Here is a 26,462-nt window from a genome sequence, read left to right on the forward strand (position 1 = left end):
ACTAAGCTTTTGCATGCCGTGTGGCACGGCCAGGAAAAAATAGGGAACAACCGTGATCAGCAATTTTTTTCTTTACTGTTGTTAACAATCCTTAGGAAACTACATATTGATTTAGGGGCAAAAATTGTGTTGATGCCGTTTACTCACAGCTGTGATTAACTACTGTACATAGTTTCATTCATTTGTATGTAAATAATTTTAATAACCTACTTTGTATTGTTTTGAACACAGTGAATCTTATTGCAATAAAATATTTTAGTAAAATATGGTTTTATTGAGTTAATACTTTACAGCTGTTAATTTATTTGTCCCATAGCATTTTTGCTATTATTTTTGGAGATTACGCTAGTTTTCAAGTTTCATTTTAACTGGTAATTGTTGCTTTCTTTGAACTTATTTGTTTAGAAAAAATAAATAGCATTTCCTTCTGAAAAGAAATAATTCATTGTTCTAGTAAATCTATAGTTCTTTATATGGGTAATTAGAGCAGAAATAAATGAATCATGATCATCATTATATTAGATATATTTTCAGTAGCATAAGAATATTTTCAGTAGCATCATTTTATGTTGTTTTATGTTTCTCTAACATATAACATATAGCTAAATAGTAGAAGGTAGAAAATGAATTGTGAAGTCTCTTCTAAGGCCAGGTTAGGCCTGAAGCCAACCACTAGGGAATCTATGCCTAGAATATTTTTTTAAAAAACCAAAAAAACCAAACAAAAAAACCCAGAAAAAACAGATGTAAAAGTGGAGAGGAGAGCAAATGCTTCTTTTCAAAATTTGACAGAATATAATGATGTTATTTCTAATAGGGTGGTGGAAAAACTGTATTTTGGAAAATTACTGAATGTGTGTGTAATAGGGCATGCATCTCTTCCAGCAATATTAACCCAGGATTTCATCCAAGGAAATTTTGAGAATGAACAGGTGCAACCTTGTTAAGGATAGAAAGCTGATCCTCTGAAAATTATCACCTGGAATCATCTACCTCTGTAGAGTTGTAGAGATGACAAGGTAAAAAAACCACATGTATTTGAAGCTAATTGGACTTAGACGTTATAAATTTGTCTTCTAATTGTACAGTAGGAGCCCTTTTATCTGGAACCCTTAGTTGTTTGGTTAATCCAAAAAGTCATTTAAAGCAGGGTATCATTAAAAAAATAACACATGTATTCTTAGATATTTTAACTTAAAATATAAATAATCTTTATTTGCCAGTTATTGAATGTAGGACCCGTGTCTTTTCTAACTTTTCAGTGTAGGTCTGCTTCTAAGGGTTCTCTAATTGTCTTTCTTATACAGATCACATGTATATAGTTGTAAACCAGGGGTACAGAATTCTTATAGATTTTTACTATATTTCCCTTCAGTGTTTTACAACTTTTTTTTTCTTTTTTGGCTGCGTTGGGTCTTCGTTGCTGCGCGCGGGCTCTCTCTAGTTGTGGCGAGCAGGGGCTACTCTTCCTTGCGGTGCGCGGGCTTCTCATTGCAGTGGCTTCTCTTGTTGCAGAGCACAGGGCTCTAGGCGCGCGGGCTTCAGTAGTTGTGGCGCACGGGCTTTAGTTGCTCCATGGCATGTGGGATCTTCCCGGACCAGGAATCAAACCTGTGTTCCCTGCATTGGCAGGTGGATTCTTAACAACTGTGCCACCAGGGAAGTCCTTTTACAACTGTTTTACCCACAATAATTAACCAGTACATTGAAATTGGAAAACAACAAAAAAAGGCCACATAATTTTATCTAGTTTTTCCAGAGTATTCAACTTGGTTTTCACGGAAACTATAACTGTTCACACTCATGTCATCCGCTTATGCAACATGATAAAAAGTTCTACTGGCATAATCAGTTTGGTAACTATATTAGTCTCCTAGAACTGCCATAACAAATTGCCACTAACTGTGTGGCTTAAACAATGGAAATTTATTCTCTCACCATCCTGGTGCTGAGAAATCAAAGATTAAGGTGTCGGCAGGGCCATGCTCCCTCTGAAGACTCTGAGGAAGAATCCCTCCAGTCCGTCCTTGACTCTTACAGCTTCTGGCGGCCCCAAGAATTCCTTGGCTTGTAGCAGCATAATCTCTGCTTCTGTCTCCATATGGTCATCTTTTACATGTTTGTGACCCCCGCATCCAGTATGATCTTACCTCAGTATTTACCTTAATTGCATCTGCAGAGACACTACTTCCAAGTAAGATCATATTCTGAGCTTGTGGGTAGACGTGAGTTACTGGGGAACACTATTCAACCCATAACAGTAACAAACCCAACTAACCCTTGGTAAACATATATTGCAGCAAGTGAAAATCAAGGTGAAGCATGGGCCAGACAGAAGCCTACTAACTGAAAGCCTGCAGCTTGCCTGGGCGTCAATCAGTATGCTTTTCCAAGGAAATGGAGAGCATCCGTTAATCTAGTGAGTTGGTTAAATGGAGATTACTTAAAACAGCTTCTACTTTCTTCTTCCAACTTGTATAAATGTGTTTGTTACTGTGTATATATAAAAATCTGATATGAACAATTATTTATTTTTTTGCAAGTTAGGAAGGTTTTTATCTAACCAGGCCTTTTACTTACAAAATTGAAATGAACAGAAGGCAAAACATCTGTCTTGTTTTCTGTTGTCCTAATTCATATTTATTTGATTAGCCTGACCTTTTAAAGTAATTGTGTTGCTTCAATGTGGAACTCATAAGAAAATGAGATAGAGTCTTATTAAAGTGATATCCATATTTTAAATGATATCAATGTCTAAATCATTCAGTCTAATCTACCTTTGTTTGCCTTCAATATTTCTCATCATTAAAGAAAAATCAAAAGTTACTGAAATTCAAAACAAGTCAATTTGTGCCTATTTAGTAACTCTGGGAAAAGGCACGATTGCTTGGGGGGATAAGAACTATTGGCTTAAAATAGGTAATAAGAGCTCTGATTTTTAATTATCCTTACTATAATTCTTGCCCTCCATACCAATGATAATGCTAAGAATTTGATGGAATATTTTAAAATGCTTGTTATGAGTCCCACTTATAGTATATTTCACATATAGGCAAGATATACCTTAAATAAACTTAAATTTGGTGTCTCATTCTGTTTCATATATAATGTCTGGTTATTAGCAAAGCATTTTATCAGCACCTCTGAATGCTGAGCTGTATTTTATCATTTAGCTCCCTCACAGCTACCCATTAACTAAACCCTATACCTAACTATAATTTGCTTAAATAGTTCTATTTTCCCTCTATATTCTCTTATTTCTGAAGGTCAAGATGGACAGGGTAGGAATTTAAATGATTGATAGGTTTTTAGTCTCAAAAATACTTTCTTCAAAGAAACAGATGACCTCACTTTTATGTTAAGATTCTTCTAACCCTGTTTATTTGGGTTTGTTTGAGGGCTTTTTTCCTTTTTTTGTTTTTCCTTAGTCTAGTGTTTGGGATCATGTAAATCTGTCTTTGTTGGACCTCTAATAAAATGTTACTTGGGATTTAGAACTCTTAAAGTACTTATTCATGTAAATACTTTGGCATGGTTTCAAAACTTTGATAGTTGTAGAAACTTCAGCAATGAATAATTATTTTAAAGATTTTTTCAACTTCAAGATGATTTTAGAAAATAAATATGAATAGTATTTTATTTCCCTGTCTACTTGAAGCATTTATAGGGAACAATGAGATGTCCACATTTGATTGATATGACAAAATGAAGCCTGTAGCACTTCAATTAAAGATCTAGCCATGTGGAACATCTTTTGTTAAGGGGAGTGAGTTCTTTAATCAGTGTTTCTTTAAATTTACATCAATATCAGTATAATTTTTGCTTCATTCTCAGGGAAGATCTGAATAGACTTCCTAATTTTCAGCTAGGTGTTCAACTTCATTTTGCTTAAAGGCATATACAGAAAGTAAATTTATTAATTTAAATTGGACCTCAAATTAGCCCACCTACAAAAATAGGCCCATACCTCCAATCCCACACACTCACCTCCCCCTGCCAGAAAAAAACCTGGAAGAATATATACTAAAATATTAGTAGTGGTGATCTTAACAGTGATTTTGCCTTTAAGCATTTCTGTACAATTTTAAATATCTATAGTGAACATATCAGTTTTATTACCAAGAGGGAAAAAAAGACAAATTTTTTAGTTAAAAAAATTACTGTAAGCATTGGAAATAAATATTAAGCCAAATTTTTTATATACCTATGAACCTGTATTAGTCGGCTAGGGTTGCCATAATAAATACCACATATAGGATGGCTTAAACAACAGTAATTTATTTTCTCACAGTTCTGAAGGCTGAAAGCCCAAGGTGTCAGCAGGTTTGGTTTCTCTCGAGGCCTCTGTCCTTGGCTTGCAGATGGCCACCTTCTCACTGCATCCTTACATGGTCTTTCCTCCATGTGCTTGCATCTGTGCTCTTCCTCTTCTTATAAGGACTCCAGTCATATTGGATTAAGGTCCCACTCTTATGACTTCATTTAACCTTAGTTACTTCTTTAAAATCTCCAAATACAATCACATTGGGGCTTAGGGCTCCAACGTGTGAATTTGGCAGAAGACACGACTCAGTCCTTAACACCACCAATGCCTCAGTACTCTGAAACAAAACCCCCACCCCCTCTGAATCACACGTGGAGATAAATTCAGTGTGAAGGGACGTCAATAGCAAAGTGCACTGGAGAGTAAAACCCATTATGTGAGTAATGTAGGAAATTCTGGGCCAATTTTACATTGGCTTTCTCTGTGTGCTACAATTATAGAAACCTGATACATTCTAGTCTTAGATATAACTGCATCAGGAAGCACTGTACTGCAAATCAGGTCACATTAGTTAGTGCTAGAGCCCAGCCCCATTTACAGGGCATCTGATGAACAGTTAGCTTAGGCAGTTCTACCATGATGCCATTTTGCTCCAGAGGAGTCCACTGAAGTGGCTGTCCATGTCCCAGTAGTTCAACCTGAAATTAAAAACATACACACAAATGTCTCCAAGTGTATCTCTGACTCCCTCACTTTATTGGGAAGGAGTGGTTGATGTCTCTTAAAAAGCCATGTGGACAGGAGATTCATTTTTTACTTTTATTTAATGGATTACAAGCTGTTTTAAAATGAGTGTATACATCTGTCTTGCTCCCATATTATCTCAAAAGTGTGCAGGATTTGGGGAAGAATTGTAAAGATTGAATAGTGTCAGAGTAGAGAAAATTATTCTCAAACCAATCTGCATGACTAAGGCCTGCCCAGTTCTCACACAGAATGTTTGAAGAAAGGCTCAGCTTCCTTATCCAGCCACCATTCCCCCCCAGATGTTCCAATAACCTCCATTAATCAACAATACCTAAGTGTGATCAATTATTACTGTAACTATTCTATATTCTTGGTCTTATACAAGGTGAATTTACATAAGTAGTTTTCTATATATCTGTGGTTATTTTGAACCAGAAAACTTTGCTTATAGTGTAGAGTAATATAAAAACAAAACCCATGAACTTTCAAATAACATTATTAATGGCAGCCAAAGAGAACATAAATAAAATTAAAAGATAATGTCATGCCCAGGACACTAAGCTGTAATTAAACATCAGATCTGAACTCTTATCTCCTTTTCTGCCTGATCGGCCACAAGTGTTAGAAATGAAATATGGAAAAATGATGCAAGGAAAAGCATTTGGACAATTCATATCCCAGAAAATTTTCAGTTTCTTAAAAATAATCTATAAAATATATCAAAGTGAACTCGATGCCAGAGCTGATGGTTACAACTGTGAGATTAACCTTTAATTTTCCCCCAGTTTTTTGTGAACTTGAAATGGTAGGGCCATGACATCTCATAGTTATTCAGATGTGTTCTGGGGTGGGATGTCAGGGGAAGAATCTGGTCTCCGGTTTTATGAAAAGAGTCATTTTGTATGCATGCAGTGAGCCTGAACAACATAGAATGACTGTGAAGAAGATATTTTAATTGATATGCATGGAGATAATATAGCCTTTTTATAGGTTTGGTTTTCTGGGAAATGAAAGAAAACTTTCAAAGGTTTTTGCCAAACATTGCCATTGATGAAGTCCATTTTAAAATTACTCTTATGAGGTATAAGAGAAACACATATAAGGCTCATCCTGAAGTTAAAAGTTATGTCTTCATCTGGTTATTCTAGTCAGCAAGTTAAAGGAACAATAAAGACAAAATTCCCTCTTACCTCTGTTGCCCCCAGAGTAGCTTTGGGCTGACCAAGAAACAGCTGTCCTGATGTGGGCCATTTGAGAAACATGGCATAGACCAATTTGTTTTTAGGTTTGGATGTGTACCTGGTTAAAAGGGGAAAAAAGCATAGTAATATTTCTCGTTATTCATGGGTCAGGTCTAGAATTATTTTACAGAGATACTTCCATTCAGTAAATATTTACCAATGTTTTTATTAATAGAGTGAAGGAAAACTAGCCCGATGGTAGCATAAAAAGCACCCAAAAGGATTCTGATCCCAATTCCCATGTATGTGTGTGGAGTGGGGGAGAAGTTCCCACACCACCAAGCAATTCTCGGACACTAACTGGGTGTCCTACAATTCAACTCAATTCTGAGACCATCTACCCAGAGATAGTATCAGATTCCACAGGTTAAGGGTTTAGTCCTACAAGACTGCTCCCTCCCCAAATTCAGACACCAGTCACAAGTCCAGCTTGTCACCTGGGCTTCTGACCCACAGGCTATAGATTGGAGCTTCCTACGACCCCCTCCTTGAGTTCAATTAATTTTCTGGAGCAGCTCACAGAATTCACAGGAACATTTTACTTTCTGGATTACAGGTCTGTTATAAAAGGATATATCTCAGGAACAGCCAGATGGCAGAGATGCACAGGGCAAGGTATGTGGGAAGGGGCAGGGAGCTTCCATGCCCTCTCCAGGTGCCCCACTCTCCCTGTACCTCCACCAATCCAGAAGTTCTCTAAACCTCATCCTTGGGGTTTTTATGGAGGCTTCATTAGTCATTAATGATTAAAGCAATGACCACTGATGATTGGTTCAACCTCCACCCTCTCACCCCTCCCTGGAGGCCATGGGTGGGACTGAAATTTCCAACCCTCTAATAACATGGTCGAGTCTCCTGGCAACCAGCCCTCATCCTTTGATAGTGTCCAAAATCACCTCACTGCCATAACAAAAGACACCTTTATGGCTCTCATCACTTAGGAAATTCCAAGAGTTTTAGGAGCTCTGTGCCAGAAATGGAAAAAGACCGAATATATATTTCTCATTATAAATCACAATTATCACAGCACCTCTCTTCCCCACTTCCCCAGTGCTAAAAGGAAGTTCTTGGAACAGAGATTTTTCGAGTACTACTCTTCTTCATCAGACTTTTCTCATGGAGCTGGAAACAGGTGGGGGAATGTGAGCAAAGAGCATAAGATGCAAGAATAGATGGCTTTCCACCTGATGATCAAGTCTTCATATTCCTTCATTCAACAGGTATGTATCTGTCAACGCTGGGCCCAGTACCGTGCTTGGTGTTAGGGATACAGTAGAAAACAAAACACACTTAGTTCTTGTTCTTATAAAGCTTAGACTAGAGTGAGGGAGAGAGACATCAAATAATCACACAAATAATATAGAAGTGTGAATTTTTATAAGCACTATGAAAGAAGAGGAAACTGAAAGATTATAACAAAGGCATCTTTTTAGGTTATACCATTAGCAAGAAAATGACATTTAATCTGAGACTTAAAGGATGAATGTGAGCAAAAGGGAAAAGGTTAGAAGAGTAAGGTCTAGAAGAAAACAGAATTCATTGACTTTTTCACTCAATTATGTGACAAATATTTATTGACATCTTAAAATGCTAATCACTGTTTCAGAGCTGGAGACATAGCATTGAACACAGTCCCTGTCCTCATGGAGCTTACATGTAGTGGAGAAAATTAGAAAGAGCAAAAAAATATATGTCAGATGATGATTAAATGTTATGGAGGAAACTGAAGCCCAGTAAGAAGAATAGAGCATGCCAGTGTAAAAATTAATAAACAGGAAGCTCAATTAAAATAGAGTCAGGAGACCAGAGAGGGGAGCTCCCATGCCCTGCAACAATAGCAGAGCCCACAGGAAGTAGGAAGGCTCCTCTTATTTCCTGGCAACAACTCAGCCAATGAAAAGCCATGAACTCTTTATTTACTATAGCTTTCCCAACTTCCTTTTCCTCCCAGTAAAAGAGTTGTCCTTCCCTTGCTGTGCAGGGAATTACATGTGGCTTGCCATGTTTGAAGACCCCAAATTACAATTCTTTGCTGATCTCAAATAAACCCATTTTTGCTGGAGAAATAACTGGCAGTCTATTTTAGGTCAACACTAGGTTGGCAAAAAGGGAACTAGGTGTTCTTTTAAATAAAATAGTCAAAAAAGAAAACTACAGGACAATATCACTGATGAACATAGATGCAAAAATCCTCAACAAAAAATACTAGCAAACAGAATCCAACAGCACATTAAAAGAAACATACACCATGATCAAGTGGGGTTTATCCCAGGAATGCAAGGATTCTTGAATATACACATATCAATCAATGTGATACACCATATTAACAAACTGAAGGAGAAAAACCATATGATCATCTCAGTAGATGCAGAGAAAGCTTTGGGCAAAATTCAACACCCATTTATGATAAAAACCCTCCAGAAAGTAGGCATAGAAGGAACTTACCTCAACATAATAAAGACCATATATGACAAACCCACAGCCAACATCATCCTCAATGGTGAAAAACTGAAACCATTTCCACTAAGATCAGGAACAAGACAAGTTTGCCCACTCTCACCACTATTATTCAACATAGTTTTGGAAGTTTTAGCCACAGCAATCAGAGAAGAGAAAGAAATAAAAGGAATCCAAATTGGAAAAGAGAAGTAAAGCTGTCACTGTTTGTAGATGACATGATACTATACACAGAGAATCCTAAAGATGCTACCAGAAAACTACTAGAGCTAATCAATGAATTTGGTAAAGTAGCAGGATACAAAATTAATGCACAGAAATCTCTTGGATTCCTATACACTAATGATGAAAAATCTGAAAGTGAAATTAAGAAAACACTCCCATTTACCATTGCAACAAAAAGAATAAAACACCTAGGAATAAACCTACCTAAAGAGACAAAAGACCTGTATGCAGAAAATTATAAGACACTGATGAAAGAAATTAAAAATGATACAAATAGATGGATAGATATACCATGTTCTTGGATTGGAAGAATCAGCATTGTGAAAATGACTCTAACTACCCAAAACAATCTACAGATTCAATGCAATCCCTGTCAAAGTACCACTGGCATTTTTCACAGAACTAGAACGAAAAATTTCACAATTTGTATGGAAACACAAAAGACCCCGAATAGCCAAAGCAATCTTGAGAAAGAAAAACGGAGCTGGAGGAATCAGGCTCCCTGACTTCAGACTACATGACAAAGCTACAGTAATCAAGACAGTATGGTACTGGCACAAAAACAGAAATATAGATCAATGGAACAGGACAGAAAACCGAGAGATAAACCCACACACATATGGTCACCTTATCTTTGATAAAGTAGGCAAGAATATACGATGGAGAAAAGACAGCCTCTTCAATAAGTGGTGCTGGGAAAACTGGACAGCTACATGTAAAAGAATGAAATTAGAACACTCCCTAACACCATACACAAAAATAAACTCAAAAGGAATTAAAGACCTAAATGTAAGGCCAGACACTATCAAACTCTTAGAGGAAAACATAGGCACAACACTCTATGACATAAATCACAGCAAGATCCTTTTTGACCCACCTCCCAGAGAAATAGAAATAAAAACAAAAATAAACAAATGGGACCTAATGAAACTTCAAAGCTTTGCACAGCAAAGGAAACCATAAACAAGATGAAAAGATAACCCTCAGAATGGAAGAAAATATTTGCAAATGAGGCAACTGACAAAGGATTAATCTCCAAAATTTACAAGCAGCTCATGCAGCTCAGTATCAAAAAACAAACAACCCAATTCAAAAATGGACAGAAGACCTAAATAGATATTTCTCCAAAGAAGATATATAGATTCCCAACAAACACATGAAAGAATGCTCAACATCATTAATCATTAGAGAAATGCAAATCAAAACTACAATGCAATATCATCTCACACCAGTCAGAATGGCCATCATCAAAAAATCTACGAACAATAAATGCTGGAGAGGGTGTGGAGAAAAGGGAACCCTCCTGCACTGTTGGTGGGAATGTAAACTAATACAGCCATTATGGAGAACAGTATAGAGGCTCCTTAAAAAACTAAAAATAGAACTACCATACGACCCAGCAATCCCACTATTGGGCATATACTCTGAGAAAACCATAATTCAAAAAGAGTCCTGTACCACAATGTTCATTGCAGCTCTATTTACAATAGCCAGGACGTGGAAGCAACCTAAGTGTGCATCGACAGATGAATGGATAAAGGGGATGTGGCACACATATACAATGGAATATTACTTAGCCATAGAAAGAAACGAAATTGAGTTATTTGTAGTGAGGTGGATGGACCTAGAGACTCATATAGAGTGAAGTAAGTCAGAAAGAGAAAAACAAATACCATAAGCTAACACATATATATGGAATCTAAAAAAAAAAAAAAAAAAGTCATGAAGAACCTAGGGGCACGGCTTCGCTGGTGGCGCACAGGTTGAGAATCCGCCTGCCAATGCGGCAGACATGGGTTCGTGCCCCGGTCCAGGAAGATCCCACATGCTGCAGAGTGGCTGGGCCCATGAGCCATGGCCACTGAGCCTGTGCATCCGGAGCCTGTGCTCCGCAACAGGAGAGGCCACAGCAGTGAGAGGCCTGTGTACCACAAAAAAAAAAAAAAAAAAAAAAAAGAACCTAGGGGCAAGACAGGAATAAATATGCAGACCTACTAGAGAATGGACTTGAGGATATAGGGAGGGTGAAGGGTAAGCTGGGACAAAGTGAGAGAGTGGCAGGGACATATATACACTACCAAACGTAAACTAGATAGCTAGTGGGAAGCAGTCGCATAGCACAGGGAGATCAGCTCGGTGCTTTGTGACCACCTAGAGGGGTGGGAGGGAGGGAGATGAAAGAGGGAGGGGATATGGAGATATATGTATATGTATAACTGATTCACTTTGTTATAAAGCAGAAACTAACACACCATTGTAAAGCAATTATACTCCAATAAAAATGTTAAAAAAAAATAAAAGATCAGAGGATTGTTAGGGGATTCTTTGGCTCCTCTGTGTTTATACTAACCTCAAATTAAATATCTGTACATTCTGTCACATTAATTTAAATCTCCACTAAACTTACTTTATTGAAAGGAATAGACAACTTGTTCTCAAGGTAAATCAGTGATGAAGAAAACAGAAAAACTCATAGACTTTCTGATTCTCTAGACTGATTCCTTACTGATTTGGAGACAAACTTCAAGTTTTAAAAAATTATTTTGAGCCATGTTAGAAATCATAATCACTCTCACATTTGGTAATCTCAAGCAGTTTTAATTTCTTAAACCAATGGCATTGCCGGAAATTACCTGACCCTTAAATTTTAAAATGTGTTCATTTATTCAAAAATTATCTATTTGTGACTACAATATACCTGGAACTCTTTTAAGTTCTGGGTGTACAGCAATAAAGAAGAAAGTCTACATGCAAAAAAATAAAAATAAATAGAATAGTCAAGGAAGACCGCTTTGAGGAGGTGGCATTGAGGAGACCTGAAGGATGTGGGGGAGAACCACATGCGTAGAGGAAGCGAGAAGAGCAAGCACAGACATACCAGTGCAGCAGTACGCTTGGCCTGTGATAGAACAGCAAGGAGGGCACAGTGACTGAAGCAGAGGAAGTGAAGGACAGCATGATAGCCAGCGAGATCACAGAGACAACAAGGTGCCCATTTTTATAGGACCTTATAAGCCTTTGTCAGTCCTGGATTTTTCTCTACGACTGGAAGCCGCTGGAAAAATTTGAGCATGGGGGTGTCGTAACCTGACTTATTATTTAAAAGGTTTTGTAGCAGATAGATTAAAGGAGCACAGATGGAAATAGATCAGACAAGAAGCTACTGAAATAATCCAGGGGGGACACGATGGAGACTAACAGGAAGAGGGTTGCCACAGAGAGGATAAGAAGTGGTCAGATTCCAAAGATATGATGAATTTACTGAAGGATTGGCTGTGGGTTGTAAAAGAAAGGGAAGTTAAGGACTTCAAGGTTTGGGGCCTGACAAGCACCTAAAAGGATGAAGCTGCCATTAACTGAGATGGGGGAGACTGTGGGTGGAGGTAATTTAGAGCAAAATTTTAAGGACCTAAGTTTTGGACACAACAGGTTTAAGATGTTTATATTTTTAAGTGGAGACTCTGACTAGGAAGTTGAATATATGAGTCTGGAGTTTAAGAAAGATGTTTGCACTGTAGAGGCCATCAGTATGGCATTTAAAGCCCTGAAAATAGATGAGATCACCTGGGGAATTAAGATAAAGAATAGAAGTCCAAGGGCTGAGCCTCGGGGCACTTCAAGGTTTAGTGGTCCGGGACTTGAGGTGGAACCAGCAAAGGAGACTAAGAAGGAAAGGCCAAGAGGCACAGTGAAGACAGAGACAGCCATCACCTGGGGCAAATGCTGACTGTAAGCTCAGATGATAGGGACTGGGACTGACCCAGTGAGGGAGAGGTTCCTGTGGACCTGGATAACAATGATTTTATCGAGTGTGCGGTGGAAGTCTGACCAGAGTGAGTTTAAGAGGAAAACTGGAGGGCTTCCCTGGTGGCGCAGGGGTTGGGAGTCCGCCTGCCAACGCAGGGGACATGGGTTCAAGCCCTGGTCCGGGAGGATCCCACGTGCAGTGGAGCAACTAAGTCTGTGCCCCACAACTACTGAGCCTGCACTCTAGAGCCTGTGTGGCTGGAGCCCGTGCTCCACAACAGGAGAAGCACCGCAACGAGAAGCCTGCGCACTGCAGCGAAGAGTAGCCCCCACTCACTGCAACTAGAGAAATCCTTGCGTGCAGCAACGAAGACCCAACACAGCCAAAAATATAAATAAAGAAACAACTTAATTTTTTTTAAAAAAGAGGAAAACTGGAGCAAGAAACTGGAGACAGCAAGTAAAAACCATTCTTTCAAGATGTTCTACTATAAAGGAAAGTAGAGAAATGGGAAAGTAGCTGGAGATCTAAGTAGGATGGAAAGAGTTCAAGATGCAAAAAAACAAAACAGGTTTTTATGCTGATGGGGAAGGATCTAACAAGGAGGTGAAATTGAAGATGAGGAGCAAATGGGGAGAATTGCTAGAACAATATCCTTGAGTAGATAATCTGGGATGGGATGCAGGATACAGGGGTTTGCTTTAAAGCCAAAAGTGAGAGCATTTGACATTGTGTGTGTGTGTGTTTAGCTGCACAGGGGCAGACGTGGAATAAGTAGAGCTGAGTTTAATCCAAGCTGAGTTTTAATGAGTACGACAGAGGGAGAGAGAGTTAAGGAGTTGAGGGTGGATGCACTGGAGCAATGCATAGAATCTGACCTGGATAAGGAAAAAGGAAAAACATGAGAGGGTTGAGGCAGGAGGAAGAGAAAAAGTGACAGAATCAAAGACGGCAGATCCCTTTGGAAGCTGACGTGAGCTAAAATATAAGAGGTGGGAGTTAGACAATGGAATGCTTCAGACTGAGAGCATAGAAGGAGTACAGTTATTGGAAATGCAAGGTCTAAGGTACGACCAACAGAAGGGGAAAGGATCCCTAGAAGGGAGGACGTACCGGAACTGAGGGGCCAGTAAATTAGAAGAGCTGTGAATATAGACATTAAAGTCACTAAGAATTATGTGAAGAGTAGTTCTGGGGACAGTGACAGTGAGCCGGGGCTAAAATGTCAAAGGATTTCAAGGATAGCCCTGGGAGTCTAGATAGTTATCTAAAGATGCAGTAAGGAGGGGAAGCACACACGATGAACCTGCGGGGAGAGAGCTCCTCTGGGGAGGCAGGGAGAGCAGGCCACTGGGCTCGGTGCAGTGGAGCCAGGCTACGGCCTTATAGGTCTTGCTAATAAGTAGTTTGGCTGTTATCTTTACTTATTGAAAGGAAATGGAATGGAATAATGGTTAACCACTGTCAAATCCTAGATCAGACACCCTCATAGTCAAATATAAACACAGAAGCAAATTCTAAAACCCAATTTAAACTAGCCTCTGTAAAATGAAAGGTTGGTTCTGAGTTCTTATTGTGGCTTCTCCCAGACCCAGCATTCTAAAATTCTATAGTCAGTTGCTTCTGTGTAGACTGCCTTACTTTATTTTCTTCAATGAACTGACCATTTGTTTTAAGTCGTAAGGTCAAGGAAGATTATTTAGTCTAATCTTTTGATATATACTTGATCAGGCTGTACTTGCATTGGTGGCAACACAAGGTGAATTTTTAGAGCTTCACTAATACTACTTTTTTTTTTTTTTTTGGCGGTACACAGGCCTCTCACTGTTGTGCTGTCTCCCGTTGCGGAGCGCAGGCTCCGGACGCGCAGGCTCAGCGGCCATGGTTCACGGGCCCAGCCGCTCCGCGGCATGTGGGATCTTCCCGGACCGGGGCACGAACCCGTGTCCCCTGCATGGGCAGGCGGACTCTCAACCGCTGCGCCACCAGGGAAGCCCACTACTCTCATTTATATATGTTAAGACCGCACATCAGAAACCACCATATTTGCAGAGTCTGACGCATTGGCCCATAGAACTTTCCAAAGCTCAGACAGAACCTGAGGCAAGGCTATTATAGGAGATACTAGTTAAAAGGAAAGTTAGCCAGTTAAGATAATTTTAAAGAAACTTCAGGTTTAGATTTATTAGAATAATAGGAACAAGGTACAAGATTTTTAATCAATTTAAATAATGCTGTTATTTTTGCAGATTTTTAATATTTGTTCTGCCCTTCCGCACCTCCTGCTAATTTGATGCGATGTAACACCTACAGAAGTTAGAATTTACCTGACTAAACCAGAAGTCTCTTCTGGATTAACCACTAAGAATTTTTTTTTCATTTTTCTGAATGGCCTACAATTTTTGTAAGAGCTGAATATTTTTCCCTGAAATCTGTCCACTGTTTGGAGGAATCTAGAGATGATTTCAGTTCAATTTGATAAATAATGTGTTTTAAAATATGTTAATTTCTTCTAGAGTAAGTAAAGAAAGTATTTTGTGTAGGTGGGCATTCATCCCATTTCCTTTTTTATTTTACTTTTCTCTTTACCTCTGAGAAATGTTAAATGCCTTCCTCTATCTAATAGTACTTACCATACATCTGGGGTGACAGTGTCATTCTGGGATCTCCAAGCATGGGTGTCATAGATGGCTTCTCCATTGACTTTTAGCCAGGTCCCCATTTGCCTTAATCGCTCCTCAAAAATTGCAGAAATGATGCCATCTTTTGTGGGCCCAATATTCATCAAAAGATTTCCTCCACATGAAACTGTTTCTACAAGTTGCTAAAAAATTAAGAATAAACATAGTTCTTAGAGAAAGAAAACAATTCCATCCTGAATGTGTTAACATGTGATATTTGTGGACTTAGACATATATATATATATATATAGTCACTATCTAGGAGAACACACATAGAAAAAAGAGTAATGTCCTGTGTTATAGACCATTGAGCTATATGCAATTTAGAAAAAATAATTTTCATACACCTACACTATTACAAGTGTTACCATAATGGTCACCAGACATTTTACTGTACCTTCACCAATTCTTCAATTGTAAGATAGTCAGAGATTCCAGCATTCCTCCTATAGCCCCAGGAAAACTGGTCTATTGTCATGCAGTTTTCCCATTTATGTGGCAAAAGATGTCCTGGGTTATAACGGTCACTGCAGGTATAGTAGCCACCGTGCTTACATATGCTACCAGCTCCCCAACGGTCATTGGTGACCACTGTATCCCGAACTGGGCTGAAATGAAAAGAATGATTTTTTTTTAAACAAAAAGTAAAAAATTTTTACACAAAAGCAGTGTCACTGAAAAGAGGTCTGACTGAAATCCACTCCTGGAAAATAACCATAGTGGAATATAATACAAAGCCCACGGTTTTGAAGTCAAATAGACCTGGGGAGATTGTTGTCCTGGCCTGTCACTTTCTAAGCTCCCTGTCCTACAGCAAGTTACCTAACTCTTCTGAATAATCAATTTCCTCATCTATTATTAGAACAGAACTAACTTATGTAAAACACCTAGCCCAGTGCCCAGCACACATAGCACCTATAAGAGTATTTTACTATTATTTGAAGGTTCTCCTCCCTGCCCCATTGTGAATGGTAGCTAAAATTGAATTTACAATCAAGACATTCTTCTCACCTATGACTGAATAATCTCCTACATATATATTCTAGCCTTTCTTTCTCTTACAATTGTGCCTAATGTTGAAAAATCTCAGGAAAGTTGACTGTTATCATGGAATTCACTGTGGCATGAACTATCCCCACTACATTATTCATAGTAGCAGTTGGTAACTCCTGCACTTCTCCACTTAGAGGGGATCGTTTGGTTCACAAATTGAAGTGGAGGGCTCCCCATATTTCCTTTTGGAAGGAGTACCTAGAGAAACTGCAGTTACATATCAAGAGCTCTCCAGAGTATTTGTATGTGTGCCCTTTGTGGGCCCAGAGAACACAAGCAGGACACTCCCTGACTTCCTAGCATGATACCAAGTACTTTCTAGTTACAAATATAAATTTGGTCCATATAGTGTAAGCCTTATAAAGGAGCTCAGTCAGAACTTCCTGTTCCAATGGGGTAGCTTGGAACATGCTAGAAAGCAAGAGGAGAGAACAGGAAGAGGTGAAATGCTGATGATGAGGGAAAAGAGGAGACAGACAAGGGTGACATTGTCTGAGCAGCAAACATTATCAAACGTATGAGGATGAAAAGAAGCAGTTAGAGGAATTGAAAAGCACATCATCAGAAACAGTGATGAATAAATAGAGTTGTCCCAGAATAGGAGATGAAAATGAGGACCCACAAAATTAATGTCTTCAAAGTTCTTGATCCTGTGATGTTTAGTCTGATTTCAAAATCAGACTGTTGAGTTGTATTTGACTCCTGACTTGTAACTATTGATTATTCTGAGTAAACACTGATATATCTAATGAGCATTATTTACAATGATTTCCTCCCCAAGCCACAAATGAGCCTGAAAGGACATATTTCAAGAAGCAAGGGAATTAAAATGTTATACATGTATTAGGAATGTTTAAAGTCACAACAGCAATCTAATAACACACACACCTTTCATTGTACAACCATGCTAGGAAGACTGTGCTGTTCCAGTAGGTATCTGGGGCCCCTCCATCGCCATCTGACCACAGGACCTCAGGCTGATACTGGTTCACTAACTCGTAGAGCTCGGGCAGCATCTTAGACAGTGGATATTGTTGTTTCTGGAATGAGCTGGATTCATCCTCAAGGAAGAGCGGATGAAACCATTCAAAAAGGGAATAGTACAGTCCAAAGCGCAGGTCAGTCCTGGTCCTAATGGCTACTGCAAGTTCCTTGACAATGTCCCTCTTCGGCCCCTCATCTACAGCATTCCAGTTCCACGAATACTCCGAGCCCCACAAGGTGAAGCCTGAAACATTATATTAAAAAGCTTGTAAGCGTATCAATTGTTTTAGTAAATTTCCACATATACAAACACCAAAACAAATTACATAGGGGGAATTCCCTGGCGGTCCAATGGTTAGGGCTCTGAGCTTTCACTGCCAAGGGCATGGGTTCGATCCCTGGTTGGGGAACTAAGATACCACAAGCTGCGCAGTGCAGCCAAAAAAAAAAAAGAGAAAGCTTTCAAATTACATAGGCAGTACACGTAATATATATATCACTGTTTCTACAAACAACTGCCTTATGGCAATTTTTTTCCATAGTATACATTTTGCTTTCATACGAGAAACAAATGAGAATTTAAACAAAGTAGAACGAAGATTTTTAAAAGCAACTCAGGGTTCCCCATAAAGTCTGTATAGTCTGATCTATCTCCTGTATTCTCCCTCTTAGATTATAAGCTCCTTGAGGGACAGCATCATGTCTGCAGTGTTCCCTGCTATATCCTCAGCCAATGGCTAGCACAGGGTCTAGCACAACATCAGCAATCAACATTAGCGATCACAGCTAAGACAGGAACATCTTCCATATCTACCATGCTAAACAATGACTATTACTACTTACAGTGAAGACCCTGAGACGCAAGATTCTGCAAGATTCTTATTTGTCTTCTAATCCAAAAATTAAAGTGTATTCCCTGGTTTTAGGATTATTTATTCTATTATACTATGATTCTTAGAACATAGGTGTCCATATATAGTAGAAAGTCTCCTTTACCCTCATTATTCATTTTACCAAGGTGGGGGTGGGGTACTAGTCCCCAGTAGTTCTGTACGTTGCAATGTACCCACCATTTGTAATCTCATCCTACCCTAAAATCATAAGCTTGGATGTCGTGTTTTAAATTACCTAAAAGTGAATTACCTACCAACTAAATAGGTAAGAAGAATGTCTGCCTTTACATAAGCACTTTGAAATAATTCATATTTTTAAAGGAATTTGCATTTAGATTGCCGGTTGTTCTATATAAAAACCTTAGAAGCCCTATATAAACTGGAATACTTAAGAAATAATAAAAAAGCCTCAAAATGTTTAGTTGGCACCTAGGAACATAAATACATTGTTGCTGTCCCACTAAAATCTAAAAGAATCTCTGAGAACAGACATAAGTAAGGTGCTTTGGTGCAACACTTTACTCTTGTAAATTAGGACAAGACTAAGGACTAATCCACACTCTGCATTCATTTTGCAGAAGCTTTTAAAAGAGCTCACACTGGCTCTAAAGATGTTTGTGGTAAGCTTCAAAGCATTGCTGATGATATTTAAAGTCTTCTTCAAAATGTTTCAACTTGACAGACCCTCATGTCTGGCGGTGCTAAAACCACATGGGTATTCGGTTCAGGAGCACCACCAGAAGCTCACACAGTGGCCTTCCCCCCTAGCCAGGCTCAGCAGGGCCTCTCCCATAAGCATGAAAACTTCCAACAATATGAGTCCTAGAGAGTTGACAAATGTGGGCTACATCATCTGTCCTCACAATGTGATTAAGATTGTTTTGTTTTGTTTTTAAATAAGCTCACTAAATACTTTGTGCCATACAGCTTGGAGAAGTTCCTAGGCATCAGGAAATCAACATGTTCACAAGCAAATATGCTTTATAAATATCCATCTCAGCCTGAGAAACATCTATAGGAGAAAATCATTAAGCCACTAGAATGTGGCCAAAGGGAAAAATATTCTAAAATAATTCCTTATTTTGGGTTTTGGTTCTTCCCTTCTAATCCCCTACCCACCCCTGGGGAAAATAATGAGGCAAAATTTTTTATTCCAAGGCAAAGATGGTTATGCAAACAAATGGGTTTTGGTTCTTCCCTTCTAATCCCCTACCCACCCCTGGGGAAAATAATGAGGCAAAATTTTTTATTCCAAGGCAAAGATGGTTATGCAAACAAATGGTCTAATTATTAACATGCTGTTGGAACAATAATAATTTGCTGATGCTTTCTTGATCTTATAGATGCTGGAATGGTAGTGGGTGGAATCTATCCTATTAGTGAAAGATCACTAGGATGGTAATTTTCTGTGTCAACTTGATTGGGCCACTGGGTGCCCAGATATTTGGTTAAACATCATTCGGGATATGTTCCTGAAGGTGTTTCTAGATGAAATTAACATTTGAATAGGTAGATTGAGTAAAGCAGATTGCCCTCCCCAAGTGGGTGGGCCTCATCTAATCCACTGAAGGCCTAAACAGAATAAAAGCCTGATTAAGAAAGAATTCTTTTCTCTGCATGTCTTTGAGCTGAGACATCGGTCTTCTCCTGCCTTTGCACTCATACTTGGACAGAAACTTAAATCATCCACTCTCCTGGTTCTCAGGCCTTTGGACTCAGACTGGAACAATACAACTGGCTCTCTTGGGTCTAGACTTCTCAGCCTCCACAGTTGCATTAGTCAATTTCTTATGATAAACCTCTGTCTATATATTATACTCCCAATTAGTTCTGTTTCTCTGAAGAACCCTAATACAACCACTGTGTGTCCTTTACATATTCTTCCACCACCTCTGATATTTCTGGGCACCATTACATCTCCATAATCCTGTTCCTTCCAGGTGACCTGCGTCATTTTCATCACTAGCAAACTGTCCTCAATTGGGCCATGTAAGAGTTGGCCAAAAGCACAACCTTGTGTGTCGGTCACGATGCAAAACTACAGCAAAATAATCCCCTGGGTGCCTTCCCAGAATGCATTACAGAGGTGGAAAGAAAGGAAGAATGCAATTCCAAGTGTAAACTTTGACCTGCAACCCACTTCCCACTTCAAATAGCTTCAAATCAAATCTTGGATTACTTGGAAATTGTTAAATATGCATATAACAAAATGTGATCAGTTTCCATTTTTTCTCTGTCATGTAGAGGGTATGATCTTTCTGCATACATAATGCTTCTTAACTGGGTGGAACACATGGTCTCTTAAGTTGCAAGCAAATGTCAACAGCCACTTGTGATTGCTCCTAAGAGAAAACTCTGATTTCATGTGGATGACCTTGCTTTAGTTTCTTGTTCCAAAAGAACTACTTTACGTTTCATAACCACTGTGAGGTTTTGCAAATGTTGTACTTACCTTCATGATGTTTGGAAGTTAAGACAACATATTTGGCACCGGAAGCCTGTAAAATATCTGCCCACTGGTTTGCATCAAAAAATTTTGCTGTAAATAGTGGTCCAAAGTCTGCATATGTGAAATCAGGAGGGTAATTATTTTTCATAAAGTCCACATAACTTGGTAACTTTTCCTTTTGCCAATACCACCTAAGGGGATGAAGGAAACAGCATATAAGCAACATTCACATAAACATCTGAAATATAGTTATCCCTCAGTATCCATGGGGGATTAGTCCCAGGAGCCTCAGCAGATACCAAAATCTGTGGGTGCTCAAGTCCCTTATATAAAATGGCATAGTATTGGGTTGGCCAAAAGTTCGTTCGTTTTCTTCTGCAAGATGGCTCTAGTATCACTTGTCTTTAACTTCATTCAAAACAATTAGATTGTATTGTGACAGCTGTCATATCAGCGTGCATTTTTAAAAAAACATCAAAATTGGTGAATTTTTGTGTAGGCGTTTTAATATTAAAGATGGAAGAAAAAAGCAACATTTTTTTTGTATATTATGCTTTATTATTTCAAGAAAGGTAAAAACACGACTGAAACAAAAAGATTTGTGCAGTGTATGGAGAAGGTGCTGTGACTGATTGAACGTATCAAAAGTGGTTTTCAAAGTTTCATGCTGGAGATTTCTCGCTGGACGATGATCCACTCTCACGTAGACCAGTTGAAGTTGATAGCGATCAAATCGAGACATTAATTGAGAACAATCCACATTATGCCACGCGGGAGACAGCCGACATACTCAAAATATCCTAATCAAGCGTTGAAAATCATTTGCACTTGGTTATGTGAATCGCTTTGATGTTTGGGTACCACATAAGTTAAGCTAAAAAAACTTTCTTGACCGTATTTCCACATGCAATTCTCTACTTAAACATTAAGAAAATGTTCCGTTTTTTAAACAAATTGTGACGGGCAATGGAAAGTGGATACTGTACAAGAATGTGGAACGGAAGAGATCGTGGGGCAAGCGAAATGAACCACCACCAACCACACCAAAGGCCAGTCTTCATCTGAAGAAGGTGATGTTGTGTATATGGTGAGATTGGAAGGGAGTCCTCTATTATGAGCTCCTTCCAGAACACCAAACGACTAATTCTAACAAGTACTGCTCCCAGCTAGACCAACTGAAAGCAGCACTCGACGAAAAGCGTCTGGAATTAGTCAACAGAAAACACATAATCTTCCATCAGGATAACGCAAGACTACACGTTTCTTTAATGACCAGGCAAAAACTGTTACAGCTTGGCTGGGAAGTTCTGATTCACCTGCCATATTCACCAGACATTGCACCTTCAGATTTCCATTTATTTCAGTCTTTACAAAATTCTCTTAATGGAAACAATTTCGATTCCCTGGAAGACTGTAAAAGGCACCTGGAACAGTTCTTTGCTCAAAAAGATAAAAAGTTTTGGGAAGATGGAATTATGAAGTTGCCTGAAAAATGGCAGAAGGTAGTGGAACAAAACAGTGAATATGTTGTTCAATAAAGTTCTTGGTAAAAATGAAAAATGTCTTTTATTTTTACTTAAAAGCTGAAGGAACTTTTTGGCCAACCCAGTCAGTCAGCGTATACAGTCAGCCCTCCATATCCACAGTTTTGGCATCTGTGGATTCAAGCAACCATGGATGAAAATTTCCATCTGAGGTTGGTTGAATCCAGAGATGTGAAATCCTCGAATATAGAGGGCCAAGTGTATATTTATTGAAAAAAATCCACATTAAAGTGGACCAAACCTGTGTCGTTCAAGGGTCAACTGTAACTGCCCCAGGTCCCTTTACTAAATCCCCCTTACTCACATATTACCAAGATTCTCTTCGTCACTTCCCCATTTAGTTTGACTTCACCTTAAAGAAAGCTTATATAAACTTCCATAGTTTTCCATCTGTCCCTCTGTGAACTCCACTCAGCTCATCAACCTAAACATTCTAGACAACACAGCCACCCATTTGCTCTTAATTCTTCACTTGTAAATTGCAACATGTAGTGTCTTTACATAGTTAGTCCTTTGTAACATAAGTGATGAAGGCTTCAAAAGAAGACAAAGTGCTTTGTAACACAAATGTATTATATTCACTAGCAGAGAACGGGTGGGGGAGGAGATGACAGTAAAATTAAGAAGATGCTGTTATTTTAATATATTGACTCAGCCTTCAAGGATTACTGGTTATATGCATGTTTTCTGAGCAATGGGGCCTAAACTGCCTAAGCAAAGCTTCAGGAGGAAAACAACATCGAAAACATAATTTTTAGATAAACATGGCAGTAATCTTATGTTCATGAAATAGATGCAGGCCCCATCTCTGACCCATCCTCTCCTCTTCCTTCCACCACTCCTTTCATAAGAGTGTTTCTAAGAGTTGAGTAAATTCATAATCAGCATTACATCCTCAAAGATGATCAGGAGGTCCATCCCACTGAGAAGCCTTCACTGAAGGACATAATATGTCACAGGCACTATTCTTTACCTGCCCAAGAGTCAGATACATACTTTCCCAGTTTCCATCACACCTACCACATGGACACCTGACCCATGCTGGCCAGTGGAACTTGAGGGGAAGCCAACTTGGGAGATTCTGGGAATGGTTTCCTCTCTAATAGAAAGAGATACAACTTGCCTTTGGACAAGGTTGTATGAAGTGATGCCTATCCACCATCACGTGACCATGACAGGACAAGTCAACAGGCTGAGGATGACAGAAAGAGTTTAGGTCTTTGATTTCATCAATGAGCCAACTACCTCTAAATTTCTCATTATGCAGAGTAACAAACCCCTATTGTTAAACCTTTTATTTGGGTTTTCTGTACCTTGAAGTGAAAGTATCCTAATTGATCCATGATGCATGTTTACCTTTTAAATCGAACTACAAAAGAGAAACTGGGACAGTCAGAAAGTTAAAAGATAAGAGATTTCTATTTTTTCCTAACACATCTAATTTGAACCTGCATTCTCTATTATAGTCTAGAGTCACTTCTCAAATTTCATACTAATAGAGATGAGAAGAGGCACTTACAGTAAACAGCCCATAATTTATATTTGGTTTTGAACTGCCATTAAGGACAGTCAGATATACCCATGTCTACTGTTGATGGCTCCAGGTCAAATTGGGGTGGGGAGCAGAGATGTAGAGGGGACACAAAGGGAAACTATAGATAATTAAAGGATCTTTCACAGGGTTATTGCACTTCCAGACCATCAAAAATATACTCTGTTTTGTATGAGAATTATCTTTATTGTTCTAGGTCAAAACAAACAACTTTGTGTTCATTTGTAGAAAATAAAAAGTTAACCATTACAAAGAATAAGATGACTCAAAACTAGCTGTTTTGCACAGAGCACTAGTTTCAATTAACAAACATCAAATCCTCTCCCAGCACCAAATGTATATTTACCTAATCTTCCCAGTTGAACAAAATGGCAAATTAAAGTATAATTTATTATATCTTAAGAGGAAAAAAATCTGTTAATTGATATACCTTGCTAATCTGAAACATTTCAAAAATAAACTCAAAATGCCTCACAGCACAAAACTTGCAAAGAAAGAGTTATAACATCCTGAAGCAAATATATTTGGTAATACAAGTTATGGGAAGAAAGAGTCCCTTGGCTTTTAAGTTGATTTCAAAAGAGTATATGAATAGTACTCCATAGTTTATACAGTTCTTTTACATCAACTGGCCTAACTGAATAAGAAAAGTTACTGATTGCAGAAAGTCAGTCTCTTTATAGAAAGTGGTACAATGTTTTTAGTGTAACGTTAATACAATATATAGTTTATACTCTGTATTGTATCTGCCAACTAAAAATTGTCATTGGCCCTCTGGTTCTATAAGAAAGAAGTCTCTAGCCACTGACGTCACTGACCTTCCTCACACCCTGGAAGGAGTTCAGGGTGGAGATCAGGAATGAGGCACTCTGTGCTCTGGGAAAAACTGGCAGAACAGGCCTTCAGGTAGTTAGATATATTCAGGAGAAGATTTTATGAGCCCAAATTCTTGCATCTTCTCATATCTAGAAAAGCATTAAAATCATAAGGGAGACATCTGCTCCTGGTGACTAGCAGCAGCCGTCTCATGACTAGCAGTAACCTTCTGCCAAAATGTGTGCTTGATTTCACGTATCCCCCTTTGCCAGAATCACATATATACTGATCTCTCCCCACCACCTCTTCAGAGCAGTTCCTCAGAGATCTCTGAGAGGACGTCTCCCAAGCTTCAGTCCTCATTTGGCCCCAAATAAAACTTAATTCACAACTCTCACATAGGGCATTTTTTTTCAGTTGACATATCTAACATATATTGTATGTATTAAATTTGTTGTACACTATGTATATAGTATAAAGCAGGTTTAAATACTCATTGTTTATTTTCTTATTTCACTAGGAATATATTATATATGTATACTATATATATATATAAAACATTTCTATCTTGAAGAACTTAAAATACCAGAGGTATTTAATCAGGAAAGTATGTGAGACACTTCAAAGTTGTAAGGGATTAATTACATGCACATTTTTACATAGATCTCAAGGTAAAATCTAAAGAGCAATTTTTTGTGCAGCACTTTCCACATAGTGGTCTATTAATAATTGGGGTTTTTTAGGGTAAACATTCTAGAACTTTTTGTTTGTTTCTTGAGCCACACGTGGTAACTTTTTAACATTAAAGAGCCAGTGAATGCCCAGAGGAACAGAAGTCTCACATACCCATGAATTTATGTTTAAACCATACTTCATGGCAGAACAACTAAAAATTGACAGGTAGCTGCAGAACAGCGATGGAACAAGATGCCTGATTCTCTAAGGACAAGGACGGCAGTTTAGGCCCAAGCTTCACAATATGACCCCACACAGTCGATTACTTTTCTGCTGTCTTAGTCGTTCGGTGGCTACAGAGTGATAACTACAACTTGATAAGTGCAGCTATCAAGAAGCTGCAAGCCAGGGTCACATCAGTTGTCTGACAACTCTTGCAGTCACACGGAAGAAAAATTCAGTGTTCGCCCAGCACGAACCACTTACACAATAAATTATTCATTTAACACCCGGAAATGCTACACACCGCTAAAACAGCGGGAGGTGAAACTGACTAGGGTGCAAAACAAGCAGGCACAGGCTGGGATCTGGGTCGTGGCTGGAGGCCAGTGGGGTGCAAAGGGGGGGGGGTCAGAGGAGACGGAGGGAGGTGCGCTCACCAGAACCATTCGCTCCCAAAACTGGGCACGGAGAACACGCCCCAGTGGATGAAGATGCCGAACTTGGCCTGGTCGAACCAGGCGGGCAGCTGGCGGGCATCCAGGGACTCCCAGGTGGGGTCGAAGCGCGCGGCGCCGCCAACTGGCCCCAGCGGCGGCAACAACAGCAGCAGCCCGAGTACGAGCCCAGGCAGCTTCGGGGACCTCATCGCCCCGCGCCCGCCGTCCTGCCGGCACGCCCGCGGCCTCCGGATCCCTCGTCCTTCCGGGTCCCTGGCTGAGTACGAGCCGCCAAGGTCACCTGACCAAGCTGTCCCAGGAGAAAGGCACCCTCCTCTCTGGGATGGGAGTGGCCGCGGTCCCGGCGCCGGAACAGAACGACCCCAGGAGGCCTGCATCGCTCACTTGCAAAACCAAGGACGCCAGTATTACCCCAAAGCCAGCCCTGAGGCTGCTCAGCTAAGCCTCCTAGTC

At 39.2% G+C, this 26,462-nt stretch overlaps 1 protein-coding gene across 1 annotated transcript; it reads right to left on the reverse strand.

The window, feature by feature from the left end:
* Nucleotides 1-4,253: 4,253 nt before the first annotated feature.
* FUCA2 (alpha-L-fucosidase 2) lies at nucleotides 4,254-26,462 on the reverse strand. Its single transcript, XM_059083285.2, has 7 exons — nucleotides 25,989-26,462; nucleotides 20,746-20,933; nucleotides 17,305-17,644; nucleotides 15,761-15,971; nucleotides 15,316-15,506; nucleotides 6,202-6,310; nucleotides 4,254-4,962 (listed from the first exon to the last, which is right to left on the reverse strand). Exons 1-7 carry the CDS (start codon nucleotides 26,384-26,386, stop codon nucleotides 4,822-4,824), a joined length of 1,578 nt encoding a protein of 525 aa, XP_058939268.1. The 5' UTR covers nucleotides 26,387-26,462; the 3' UTR covers nucleotides 4,254-4,821.

The sequence above is a fragment of the Kogia breviceps genome, chromosome 13 (genome assembly GCF_026419965.1).
Source record: "Kogia breviceps isolate mKogBre1 chromosome 13, mKogBre1 haplotype 1, whole genome shotgun sequence".
NCBI classification, from domain to species: domain Eukaryota; kingdom Metazoa; phylum Chordata; class Mammalia; order Artiodactyla; family Physeteridae; genus Kogia; species Kogia breviceps.